Genomic DNA, 14,232 nt, shown 5'->3' on the forward strand with positions numbered 1-14,232 from the left:
ACTCATTTAAGGTTAAAGTTAATAATTAATACTTGATCAGCAAGAAACTACTATAAAAGATCTGTTTCTCTGAGGAGCTCTTCACAAACCATCAGCCATGAGAGCTGTTGTGCTTGCCCTGACTGTAGCCCTAGTGGGTAAGTCAAAGTATATTTATATATTTTTCTCCTTCTCTCTCTCTCTCTTTTTTCTTTGCTTTGCTTTAGGAAAACTTGTTTAGAAAATTAGAACCTCTTGAAAACCTACTAAAAAATAATATATATATTTTATTTCTATTTCTTTTAGCAAGTCAACAGATAAACCTTGGTAAGTAATATGATTTGGCAAATTAATTTTAATTGGTAATTTTGACTGCCTTATTGCTTAGATAATGACCCTAACAATTGACTCAAATCAAAAATACTGTACATTTTCAGTTCCTGAGTTTGCCCTTGATAAGACCTATGTGTACAAGTATGAGGCTCTGCTCTTGGGTGGTCTTCCTCAAGAAGGTCTGGCCAGAGCAGGTATAAAAGTCAGCAGCAAGGTTCACCTCACTGCCGTGACAGAAAACACCTTCCTGATGAAGGTAATGACTATTAAAAAACAAAAAGGTCCCAGCTAGCCCCTACTATTACAAGGAATCGTACAATCAATTAAATGAAAATGTTCCCTTACAGCTCATGGATCCTCTACTCCACGAGTATGCTGGCATTTGGCCCAAGGATCCATTTGTTCCTGCTACTAAGCTCACCTCAGCTCTGGCTGCTCAGCTTCAGATTCCCATCAAGTTTGAGTATACTAATGGTGTGGTTGGAAAGGTATTCGCCCCTGCAGGAGTCTCCCCTACAGTGCTGAACTTGCACAGAGGAATCCTCAACATCCTTCAGCTCAATCTCAAGAAGACCCAGAACATCTATGAGCTGCAAGAGGTGAAAAAGTACTCCTAGTATGTTTATGATCTATTTCTATAATTTGTTCTGCAATCTATATATATTTTTTTTACTTGTCTTTCAAGGCTGGAGCTCAGGGAGTGTGCAGGACCCACTATGTCATCAGTGAGGATACAAAGGCCAACCACATTATTGTCACCAAGTCCAAGGATCTGAGCCACTGCCAAGAGAGAATCATGAAGGACATCGGCTTGGCATACACTGAGAAGTGTGCTGAATGCACAGAGGTAATGAAGAAGTCTGGGAAGAATTGAAATACTCAATATAATGAAAATGCCAAGAGTCAAATGTCACATACCTTTCTTTTAACAGCGGGTGAAGAGTCTGATTGAAACTGCATCTTACAACTACATCATGAAACCAGCTGCAGCCGGTGTACTGATCGCTGAAGCAACAGTTGAGGAAGTGCATCAGTTTTCACCCTTCAATGAGATCCATGGTGCTGCCCAGATGGAAGCAAAGTATGATTAGTCGTCTGTGAGATTTCTCTTAAAATATGAACTAAAAATATTACTAAGAAATATATATATATATATATTTTTAGACAAACCTTGGCTTTTGTTGAGATTGAGAAAACCCCAGTTGTTCCAATCAAAGCTGATTATTTGGCCCGTGGATCTCTGCAGTATGAGTTTGCAACTGAACTACTTCAGACCCCCATTCAACTCATGAAGATCAGTGATGCACCAGCACAGGTATAATACATTACCTAAAAACTTGATGATCTCCAAGTCAAAGCCCTTGTTCTATGATAAAGATGTCAACTGATCATTGCCTTTATTCTTTCTAGATTATTGAGGTCCTACAGCACTTGGTTGCCAACAATGTGGCCATGGTCCATGATGATGCTCCACTTAAGTTTGTTCAGCTCGTCCAGCTCCTGCGTGCTGCCACCTTGGAGAATACTGAAGCCATCTGGGCTCAGTTCAAGGACAAACCAGTTTACAGGTACAATTTGTGAGCAATAAGTTAATAGGAATATAATTCAAGGGCATTTTTTTTATTATGAATATATTTTAAACAACTAATCTGTTAGGCGCTGGCTTCTGGATGCTCTTCCTGCTGTTGGCACACCAGTCATTGTGAAATTAATCAAGGAGAAGTTCCTGGCTGGTGAACTTACCATTCCCGAGTTCATTCAGGCTCTTGTAATTGCTTTGCAAATGGTCACTGCTGATTTGGACACCATCCAGTTGACAGCTGTGAGTACATCTTACTATACTCAAAATGCTGTTCTTCAAATCTTACCTAAATTAAATAAATCATTTCTGTATTTTGCTGATCAGAGTTTGGCTTTGCACGAGAAAATCGCCACAATCCCAGCTCTTCGTGAAGTCGTCATGCTTGGATATGGTTCCATGATTGCCAAACACTGCGTTGCAGTTCCCACTTGTCCTGCTGAGCTCCTCAGGGTAAACACCTCGATCCCTTCAAAATTTCTGTTAGGAGTTTAATCTTTAATATTTATCTAAATGTATGTGCCTCAAACTCATTAGCCCATCCATGAGCTTGCTGCTGAAGCCATTTCCAAGAATGACATTCCTGAAATCACTTTGGCTCTGAAAGTTCTGGGCAATGCTGGTCACCCTGCTAGTCTCAAACCCATCATGAAGATCCTACCTGGATTGAGAACTGCAGCTACTTCTCTGCCTCTTAGAGTCCAGGTTGATGCCATCTTGGCCCTGAGGAACATTGCCAAGAAAGAACCCAAACTGGTAAGTGTAAGACTTCATAGGAAAGAAAAAAAAACTTTTAAAATATTATGCACTTTGTCCTCCAATAACAAACTAAACTTATTCCCTCCCTTAGGTTCAGCCAGTGGCCCTGCAACTTGTATTGGACAGGGCTCTCCACCCAGAAGTGCGGATGGTTGCTGGTATTGTGTTGTTTGAGACAAAGCCCTCAGTGGCCCTCGTCTCAAGTCTTGCTGGTGCTTTGAAGACTGAGACTAACTTGCATGTTGCAAGCTTTGCTTATTCCCACATCAAGTCCTTGACCAGAATCACTGCTCCTGATATGGCAGCTGTGTAAGAAAAACAAATAATTTCTAATTCATTTTACTTTATTACATCAAATAAGCACAAGCCAGAGGTAATCATGGTTGTCCATTTCAGTGCTGGTGCAGCTAATGTTGCCATCAAGCTCATGAGCCGCAAGCTGGACAGGCTTAGCTTCCGTTTCAGCAGAGCCCTTCAGCTGGACTTCTACCATAGTGAGTTTTGCAATTTCATAAGAGAGGTCTTTTGTGTGTTTCTTAAGATATGTAAAAATAATCCCCACATATAATAAATCACATTAATTGTATTCTTACCTCTGTCCCTGTGCAGCTCCTCTTATGATTGGAGCTGCTGGTAGTGCCTACATGATCAATGATGCCGCCACCATCCTGCCCAGAGCTGTTGTAGCTAAAGCACGTGCTTATCTGGCTGGAGCTGCTGCTGATGTTCTTGAGGTGGGCAAACCAAGACCTTTTGAAGAAAATCTGATTCATGGTTTTAAAGTGTTTTCAGTCTACAATTAGTTGATTCTTTCAAACAGATTGGTTTGAGAACTGAAGGAATCCAGGAGGCTCTTCTGCAATCTCCTGCTGCAGATGAAAGTGTTGATCGTATCACAAAGGTTAAGCGTACCCTGAGAGCAGTAAGTTTTCATGTCCAGTGTATTGTATAATTTTGTACTTTTATGTATTACAAGCATAACATATATATTAAAACATATCTATAACTTCTCTGTTTTAATTATTCAAGCTTGCAAACTGGAAGGCCTTGCCAACCAATCAGCCACTGGCTTCAGCCTACATCAAATTATTTGGACAAGAAGTGGCTTATTTAAACATTGACAAGACCGTCATTGAAGAAGCAATACCGGTACTGTTTAAATCTCCTCTCTCATTACTATATTTTTTTGAGATCTGCCTCACAAATAATTATCACAATTAGAATTAAAATTCTCATAAACACTATTCTCAGCTTGCCACTGGACCCAAACCACGTGAACTGTTGAAGGGTGCCCTGAAAGCTTTGCAGGAAGGAATTGCCTTTCAGTACGCCAGACCCCTGCTTGCAGCTGAAGTGCGTCGTATCTTGCCAACAGCACTTGGTCTGCCCATGGAGCTCAGTTTGTACACTGCTGCTGTTGCTGCTGCAAGCCTCAATGGTACCTTTGTTTTCTTAGAATTTTTTATCTGTTCCTTGGATATGAGGGTGTCACTTCTAAGTTTGATGTTGTTCTGTTCACCCTTCTAGTAAAGGCCACCATTACACCTCCTCTCCCTGAGCAGATTGAGACCATGACTCTTGAGCAGCTGAAGAAGACTGATGTTCAACTCCAAGCTGAAGCAAGACCAAGGTACACTTTTGCAGCTACAATCATGAAGATGGGATGTAAAATGCACAACAACAGTTTTACAAACAATCTCCCTTATTCTTATTTCAGTGTTGCTCTCCAGACCTTTGCTGTGATGGGAGTGAATACTGCCTTGATCCAAGCTGCTGTTATGGCGAGAGGAAAGATCCGTACAATTGCCCCTGGAAAAGTGGCTGCAAGAGCAGACATTCTGAAGGGCAACTACAAGGTGGAGGCTCTGTCTGTTGAGCTTCCTGAACACATTGCTGCTGTGAGGTAATGCAATCTTACTCAGTCCTGTGTAGCAAGCATTTTGAATCAGTTCAAAGGGTTTATGAAAGTGAAATATGACCCACCTTTTGCTTGTTCCTACAGCTTTGAGACTCTTGCTGTGGTCAGAAATATTGAAGATCCCACCGCTGAGAGGATTGTTCCCTTAGTACCGGAGTTGGCTGTGCAAAATGCCCAGACTCCTGCTGATTATTTGGTAAAATTTGAACATACATGATGGATATGTGTTAGTATGCTAAGCATTAATTTTCTTCAAGTTTTAAAATGACAAGTCTTAATATAATACTTAATTTTCTTTCCAGTCCTCCGAGACACCAGATGAGACTCCTGTGAGAGCTACTGCTCCATTTCACAAGACTCTCTGTCTTGCTGTCCCATACATTGAAATCAAGGGGTGCATTGAATTGCACTCTCACAACGCTGCTTTTATCAAAAATGCTCCTCTCTTCTACATAATTGGACAGCACTCAGCTCGTGCTGCAGTGTCAAGAGGTATTCTTAAAGAGAAGATTAAATTAATTAAACTAAAGTATTTTTAGATTAAATGCTAAGTGTTTGTCATTTTGGCTTTAGCTGAAGGTCCTGCAGTTGAAAGATTGGAGCTTGAAGTCCAAGTTGGTCCGAGAGCTGCTGAGAGGCTCCTTAAGCGAATCAACCTCATTGATGAGGAGACTCCAGAAGGAAAGGCCTTCTTGTTGAAACTGAGGGAAATCCTGGAGACTGAAGATAAAAATGTGCCCGTCTCTTCTGAAAGCAGCAGCAGCAGCAGCAGCAGCCGCATCATCAGCAGTTCAAGCTCCTCCATGTCCAGCTCTCGTGTGTCTGAGGTGAGAATATGGAATGTAGCATGTTGGTGTGGTAGTAGAACTCACCAATAGTATCATTTTTTTCTGTAACAAAAATTTAAATCGTCACAGAGCTACTGGGATAAAAGTTTAGAGTTCGGAATTAAACATTATCTATGATAACGATCAAAATAGAGCAAATTATCTTTTAAAAGTAACTTGATACTTCAAATAAGGATTGTATTACTACATTGATACATCTGTAGGTGGCGACAAGTGACTGTTAAAAAATGTATTTGTAGTTGAATCATTCATTCAAGAGTTTCTTTTAAAAAAATTCTGATTAAATTTTTTATGGATAAATGACTGAATCATTCATTAAAACATTTTTTAAAAAAATTAGGTAGTCATAAATGTTTATTTATTTACATTGAGTAATTTTATATTTCAGACTGCCACCATCATGGAGCCTTTCAAGAAGTTCCACAAAGATCGGGTAACTACTAAAACTAATTTTATTAATATTGTTCTCAAATCTGGCCCTCAAGGTCCACTTTCCTGCAGAGTTTAGCTCCAACCCCAATCAAACACAATGGAACAAGCTAATCAAGGTCTTCAGAATTACTAGAAAGTTATAGACAGATGAGACTGATCAGGGTTGGAGCTAATCTCTACAGGAAGGACTCTACCTTAGAGGTCAGAGTTGAGAATTCCTGATTTAGATCATCAAATATTTATTATGTCTATATTAAATTGCTTGCAGTACTTGGCACCCCATGGCGCATCAAAGGCAAAAAGCAGTGGAAGCGCTGCATCTAGCTTTGAGGCTATCCAGAAACAGGTGAATCAATTAGTGTCATTTGTTTGTTCATAACTTAAAACCCAAAGATGACATTTTAAACTAAAATTTGCTTGAATTGAATATGGTTTATGTTTTCAGGCTAAGTTCCTCGGAAATGCTCTTCCACCTGTTTTTGCTGTCATTGCCCGTGCTGTGAGAGTTGACCACAAGCTGCTGGGCTACCAACTTGCAGCTTACTTTGACAAGCCAACCGCAAGAGTGCAGCTCGTCATTTCCTCCATCGCTGAAAATGACAACCTGAAGATCTGTGCTGATGGTGCCCTGCTGAGCAAGCACAAAGTCACTGTAAGATCGAAAAGATTTGTGTGATTTAAAAAAAAAAATATTAAAATTATTTTTTAGAACAATTATCAAAATAAATTTTTCAAGTGAAATAATTGACATCAATATCATCCTTTGAACACAAATGTCCTTTTTCAGGCCAAGGTTGCTTGGGGTCCAGAATGCCAACAGTATGCAGTCACTGCTAAAGCTGAAGCCGGTGTCCTGGGCGAATTCCCTGCTGCACGTCTAGAGCTGGAATGGGAGAGGCTGCCACTAATCGTCACCACCTATGCCAAAAAGTAATGTTCAGAAACACTGAGTGACAAATGAATAGTGTAAAAAATGGCACTTGTTTAATCTTTGTGCATTCCTTCACAACTAGGCTGTCTAAGCACATCCCTATGGCGGCTCTCCAGGCAGGCTTTAGACTTGAAAGAGCAACAAACAGTGAGAAAGAGATTGAACTGACTGCAGCCTTGCCAACTCAGAGATCCTTGAATGTCATTGCTAGGATTCCAGAGGTGAAATATTTTTCCTTTAAATTATGACTCACACGGTGATATAATAAGAAAATACAACTAATTATTTTATTTTTGTTTCTGCTGCTCTAGATGACTCTGTCAAGGATGGCTATTCCTCTCCCTGTCGCTGTTCCCATCAATCCAGATGGAACTCTTACCATTCATATTGATGAGGACATTCTCTCCTGGATCCAAAAACATATCAAGGAAGAATTACATTTTACATTTTCTTAAGAAAATGTGAGCGATGTGGAATTGATTATGCAGAAAGCGGACTTGATTGTTCTATGACAGTTTAATTGAAAATGACCACTGTTGAAATGCAAGTAACACTAATAAACTCCCTGCAAGTTACTGATGTATGAATTGCTTTAATTTCATTGTAAAGTATAGAATTGTTTTTGTTAAATTACGTTATTGAATATCCTTCAAATAATTAAAACATTCAACACATTATGTTAAATAATATCACAAAAAAAATTCATAAAACACTTTTAGGAAGAGACTACAAAAATTATTAACGTGCATGGTTTTCTGTATAACGTCATGACACTGGTTACTATAAATTAGAAATATTTGAAAAATATATTCTTACGGATCTTCAAACCATGCAATGCTATTTGTTTCCATCAAAACATTCAGCTTAAGTCATTAGATAATATTTTTACTTAAGCAGATAACCTCATAATGAAGTCGATTAACAAATATTTTTTCAAAAGATGGCAAGAACAGGAAAACTACACTAAACATGCACACAACATGCAAAACATCATACAGTACATCTTTTGCAAATGCAAACATTAAATGGTGTTTTTGCATAGCAACTCTACACACAAACCATCAAATGATTAGCCATATACACTTCAAACAGATGTGAAAAATGTTACATGTGGCTTTTTCTTGTTCAGTGTGCATTGGAGTGCACAGGAGTTTGTCATAGCACTCACACGTAAATGTGCACAAATCCACAGTATGTACAGTGTGTATGCACAATTGATGAACTTTAGTTACTGACCTGAACTGAATCAGCACTGAATTTACTTAAGCTGTATAAACACTATAGGCTTGTTAGAGCTGCTAACAGAAGAAATTGAATTTGTTATCGTGAAGCTGCCTTGAAACAATCTGTATTGTATAAAGCGCTATAGAAATAAAGGTGACTTGACTGAATGTGCAAATTCAGTATATATTTACAAAATAAGTGAAAAAATATTGTTATTTATTGATCTAAGTGATCAAATTAGCACAAAAATTCTTTTTGCATACAAAACCAGAGACTGCTCGTTTAAGCATCATTTAAACGTTTCCAACAAATAAATGAATCGACGTTTCTCAGTGTGTTGATCACATAGATTTACACTGCGTTCCAAATTATTATGCAAGAGACAAATCAGTAAGATTTCTGTACAATAAACATTCAGATTTTAGTTTTTCTAAGAAAATGTTTGTTCGTTTATTTATCCATGTCTTTTTAGATAACTGGAATCAATCTCAGACAAAATAATTTGCCAGATCTATGGAAACCCTACTTAGAGGTTGTTCCACATTATTAAGCAAGTCACAGTTCTCATGCAATATGGAGAGGAAGAAAGATCTTATTGAAGATGAATAGCATGAAATGGTGCAATGTTGTGCAAAAGGCATGAAAACAACTAATATTGTGTGAAACTGAATTGAGATTATCGAATTTTCATAAGATTTGTGAGTGATTTAGAGCACAGCAGAACTCGGTCAGATAAAGGCTTATTTAGGAAAGTTCCTGTTAAAAAAATTAATTGTATTAAAAAGGCAGCTATAAAAAAGCCAGTGTTGAGCAGCAAACAGGTATTTGAAGCTGCTGGTGTCTCTGGAGTCTCAAGAAGCTCTCCATGCAGGCTGGCAGTTGTGCGTAAAGATGCATTTCAGCCACTCCAAACCAAACCTCACAAAGAGAAACATTTACAGTGGGTTTAGAAATACATGAAGACTCATTTTTAAATAGTTTTATTCACTGACTAATGCCGTACTACAATGCATGGTCTAAATGGATGGATTTCTGGATGGTTGGTGAATGGCCACCATGTTCCAACAAGACTGCGACGTCAGCAAAGAGCTGGTGGGTGATGATTTGGGCTGGAATACTGGGAAGTGAGATGGAGGGTATTAAAATGACTTTTGCAAGATATGTGGAGTTCATAACTGGCCATTTTCAGCTATGGTATAAAAAGGAGGATAGTGCATAGTACAATGCACTATTGTACAATGCACTATGCACTATCCCATGCTGCAAAAACACCACAGCAATAAAACTGTTTGAAAATGTATTTCTAAACCCACTGTAAATGTTTCTCTTTGTTAGGTTTGGTTAGTGGTGTCTAAGGCTACGTCCACACGAAGCCGGAGCTTACCCTAAACCGATATTTTTTTTTCCTCGTCTCAAAAAATATCTGCGTCCACACGAAACCACTGAAACGACTCAAAACGATGTAGTATACATGCTAGACCATTACGTTGCGCTGTAATTCTGCCGCAGAAATGCACTTAAAGCAGCAAAGAAGACTTGGAGCATGCGCATAAACCTTGCGCGCTGAATACAAACTTTAGCAAAGCTTAGAAATAACACTTTATTTTGGTTCAGTAGCTTCTGCAGCATGAATGCAAGCATGTAGAGTCTGCTATTGCTGTTGTTGGTGCTGTTTTGTGGTGTTAGCGTGTCTGACTAGGGGTCGACACGTGGGGTGATGACATCATCGTTTCAGAAAATATACGGATTGCCCCGTCCACACGACAACGGCAAGCCGGCGTTTTCAAATTTTTCCACTCTGGGACCCGGTTTCAAAAAATACCGGTTTCACCTTTCGAAAACGCCGGATCCGTGTGGACGAAACGCCTATCCGATAAAAAATTTGTGCGGTTTCACTGAAACGCGTCTCCGTATGGACGGGGCCTAAAATGCATCTTTACACACAACTGCCAGCCTGCATGGTGAGGTTCTCAAGACTCCAGAGACACCAGCAGCTTCAAATACCTGTTTGCTGCTCAACACTGGCTTTTTTTATAGCTGCCCTTTTAATACAATACATTTTTTTGACAGGTACTTTCCTCAATAAGCCTTTATCTGACCGAGTTCTGCTGTGCTCTAAATCACTCACAAATCTTATGATAATTTGATAATCTCCATTCAGTTTCACATAGTATCAGTTGTTTTCATGCCTTTTGCACAACATTGCACCATTTCATGCTTTTCATCTTCAGAAAGATCTTTCTTCCTCCCCATATTGCATGAGAACTGTGACTTGCTTAATAATGTGGAACAACCTCTAAGTAGGGTTTCCATAGATCTGGCAAATTATTTTGTCTGAGACTGATACCAGTTGTCTAAAAAGACATGGATAAATAAACAAACAAACATTTTCTTAGAAAAACTAAAATCTGAATGTTTATTGTACTGAAATCTTACTGATATGTCAATTGCATAATAATTTGGAACGCAGTGTATTTGGATATTCATACGATGGCTGAAGCAGCAGTGATCGTCCAGCGTGCGACACGGTAAACAGATCAACACTGTAAACGAAATTCTACAAAACTTCAGTGAAAAAAATAAATAAATAAATAAAATGATCATGCAATGCGATAAAATAGCTTCTATTCCCTGCAAACAATACCATTAAAATTGTTAACGTTCCACTTAATGGCAGAAACAAAACAAAAGGTAAGCAAGAATCCGTATTAATTTTAGTACAAGTAATAGAGGGCGATCCTGTCAAAATGGCGGCGCCGCCCCGGCACGCAACGAGGCGTGACGTCGGTTCGTATTCTCTATTGTTTTAATGGCATATTTACTTGTGAATGTCCACTGAATGTCCAATGAAGTATGATTAACAAGGCTATTGAATACGGATGTCCGAATGTGCGAATATAAAACCAACTTTACCCAAGTAAATAGCACAGCCGCTAACTAAATACAAATATGTATATTTCACGTGCTCATAACTAAATGAAAAATGCACAGATCACAGAAAATGGCACATCAATATTTAAAGCAGATTACTATTACATATAATATAATGCGTTGATCACAAGATTTTACTCACGGAATGATTTAACATACTTGGCTAAAAACATGTCTCTCATCTCTCCGGGATGCAGTGTGTATCCAATGTTCCCGGACCCATCCATGTTCGTTTTCCAACGTGGAATAACACAAAATAGATATTTTTAAGCTTAGAATCTCATCTTTTTAATGCATCTAACCATTTTGAAAAACTCCTAACGACTGGTGAGAAGTGCCTCTAAACCGGCGTTTACCACCCGTTGGCGCCACCTGGCTGCGGAAAAAATGAATAATATTTTATTAAACTAAACTTTACTAAACTAAATTTTTTTTGCTATCACCACGAAATTTGAACCAGATGCAGCTCACATGTAGGAGAGCATCACCAAAAATAATTTTTATCCGATCTTATTGCGTTCCTGAGTTATTTCATGTCAAATAATAAAAAAAGAAAAATTATTTTAAAAAAAATGTATATATTTTTTGTCTTTTATCAGCTGTTTCTCAGGAAAAAATGTCCAAATGTAATGTAATTTATATTTTCTTAAAATTTAACAATTAAAAATTTAAAAGTGATACCTACCTTTTGACTCTCCTTGCTATTGTTTTGGAGTTATGAGTCTTTACTTTTGTGTGTATTGCTCAGAAAAAAAAAACTCTAAAAAAGCCTTCAGGTCTTAAAGGGTTAATATATTCAGTTCAAGTTCATTCTTAGTTCATGTTAACTATAGTAGTTAACTAATGTTAACTACTGAAATCATATTGTAAAGTGTTACCAATGTTTTCACACATGATCATTGGGTGTAAGAAATCAGTAAATGAGTTTGGCATTTAAATGCAAGTGTTTCACAAGAGCTGTTAATTTTGATTGTTGTGTCAAATGTAGAGAAATGTATTTAGCATTTTGATAAACTGTGAGTTTGTTTTACAGTTGCAGATAATGGGCAAATTCCAAACAGCATTTTTGAAACCTGAAGGGCACTTCAAGAAGTCTTTTACTTTAAATATAATGTATATTGTGTCTATGTATTTGAAACATTTGAATGGACTAATAAGGTAGCTGTAAAGACATTACATTATTGACCATAATAATGTACCAAATCTAACTCTAAATATTACAGTATTATAAATATTACAGTAGAAAAATACTATACATACATTTATAGGTAACTTAAAATCGAACTTCGAGCCTCCTATACCCATTATGTGATGCCAAACAACTTCCCTGTGCAAAGGATCATGGGGGCCTAAAGTGTGCATCAGTTGTACCTTTCGAAATCCTTCATTCTGAAGGGCACTTTGAAGTGGCCAGTTTTGAGCACTTCGGTTTGGAACGACCCTTCAATATGGCGGCCATTATTGTTTTCACTCCGAAGTGCCCTTCGGAGGGCAGTATATCCCGTTTGGAACGCACCGTGAATCCCTCCACGAAGGGCCCTTCCACAAGGCCGTTGGTGAAGGGTACATGCGATGGTCGCTTTGAGGAAATAATTTTATTATTTATGGTCATGTGACCCAGCAAATCCTCATGATTCATTCATTTTAAAAGGTAGATGGCTGGAGAGTTTGAGTTAACTTACATAGACATTCAAGTTTTTTTTTTTCTTGAAATATTTCACACATTTTTGTCATGTTATGTTTAAATAAGTTTCAGGTTAGAAATGTGTTTTCCTACAGTGTCCTAAGATAAGACGGCAAGTTTTAAAGTTGAGAACAATACACTCAAACACATAACATATTTTAAAATATCTATAAACATATCTTTATTTGCAACAGCTATCTTAACAGCAATAATAAGAAATTTCAGCTAATCAGCTGATGAACACTGTGCTGTGTTGTCATGGGAACATTCCAGGTGAAGATAATGAAGAAATTACGTTGTTTTTCATTGCTCCCTTCGCCAAGTGCATTCCAAAGAGCTACATAATGGCACGCAAGTGCCCTGCTCCCTCCAAAGTCCCCTTCAAGGGCTCTGCCCTTCAAAGGGAGCAGGGCATAGGGATGGTCCCCTCTGTTTGGAATTTGCCCAATGTGCTTGCAGTTTTGCATACTTGGTTTTAAAATTAGGTACATGATTGAATGGTTTCAGTGAGTGGGTTTTTTTAAGCATTTAAAAAAAACTGTAAATCGTAGACACTAATGCATTTTAGAGAGCAAAAATTCATAACATAGATTTACCTTAACACGGGAGGTTATTATTTTGGGGAATTTTGATTTGAATGAACACCTCAATGTCCAAAAATCTCCCTCGCACCACTATCTCAGTAGTTGTCATGTGAACAAATACAGCAGGATTGCCAGGTCTTTTTGCGTTTTGCGATGCATTTACTTCTGTGACAACAGGAGGTGCTATTGACCTCACTTTTATATGAAATTGTAATTATTCCACTTTTTTACATAATGTACTTTCTTTATTTGAATAAATATTGAATAAAGCATTATGAAACACTGTCTAAACTCTAGAGTATTATTCCAGTTAAACTTTTTAGATACCATTTTAGATAAACAAAGCTTATTCTTTAGTATTCTATGTTTTATATGTAAAATACATTAATTTTAGGATGAGTCCCTATATGTTAGTACTATATGATATATTAAAGGATTAGTTCCCTTTAAATAAAAAATTAGCCCAATCTTTACTCAAGCCATCCTAAGTGTATATGAGTTCTTCTTTCTGATAAACACTCTTGGAGATATTTTAATAAAAATCCTGAGGCATCCGAGCTTTAACATGGCAATAAACGGGACTCACGAGTATGGTGTCGCATCAGTTACACTTTTTCCGTAAGTTGAATAGGGAAGGCGTAGGACGTAGTGTAAGCTTTTTGAACTGCAAGTGTTTTACACTTTCTTCGTAAGCTGAATACGAACGGCGGTCTGGCAGAAGCTAAATATTTTACTTCATAACCCGCGGGTCCCGTTCACTGCCATTATAAAGCTCGGATGCATCAGGATATTTATTAAAATATCTCTGACAGTGTTTATCAGAAAGAAGAAAGTCATATACACCTAGGGTGGCTTGAAAGTGAGTAAAGCTTGGGGTAATTTTCATTTGAAAGTGAACTAATCTTAAGCACTTTCCATATGCAACAAAAAATCAGAACTTTGTGGTTTTGTAAATATCATGAGGTGATGTAAACAATAAAGGTAGTACACCGATTAACTACAAAAATTCTAAAAGATAAAAAAACCTAGG

The 14,232-nt window shown here is 37.8% G+C and overlaps 1 protein-coding gene across 1 annotated transcript; it reads left to right on the plus strand.

Moving 5' to 3' along the window:
* LOC125252639 (vitellogenin-like) lies at nucleotides 1-7,354 on the plus strand. The gene is made up of 28 exons (XM_048166103.1): nucleotides 1-137; nucleotides 286-306; nucleotides 417-568; nucleotides 660-911; nucleotides 998-1,159; nucleotides 1,245-1,393; nucleotides 1,477-1,627; nucleotides 1,723-1,880; nucleotides 1,969-2,134; nucleotides 2,219-2,344; nucleotides 2,429-2,647; nucleotides 2,742-2,959; nucleotides 3,047-3,144; nucleotides 3,260-3,384; nucleotides 3,471-3,572; nucleotides 3,680-3,799; nucleotides 3,902-4,088; nucleotides 4,178-4,280; nucleotides 4,368-4,553; nucleotides 4,653-4,764; nucleotides 4,871-5,060; nucleotides 5,142-5,395; nucleotides 5,805-5,849; nucleotides 6,117-6,194; nucleotides 6,294-6,500; nucleotides 6,636-6,778; nucleotides 6,862-7,000; nucleotides 7,091-7,354. Exons 1-28 carry the CDS (start codon nucleotides 98-100, stop codon nucleotides 7,232-7,234), a joined length of 4,047 nt encoding a protein of 1,348 aa, XP_048022060.1. The 5' UTR covers nucleotides 1-97; the 3' UTR covers nucleotides 7,235-7,354.
* The last annotated feature ends 6,878 nt before the right edge of the window (nucleotides 7,355-14,232 follow it).

This window comes from Megalobrama amblycephala, linkage group LG2 (assembly GCF_018812025.1).
Source record: "Megalobrama amblycephala isolate DHTTF-2021 linkage group LG2, ASM1881202v1, whole genome shotgun sequence".
Taxonomy (NCBI): domain Eukaryota; kingdom Metazoa; phylum Chordata; class Actinopteri; order Cypriniformes; family Xenocyprididae; genus Megalobrama; species Megalobrama amblycephala.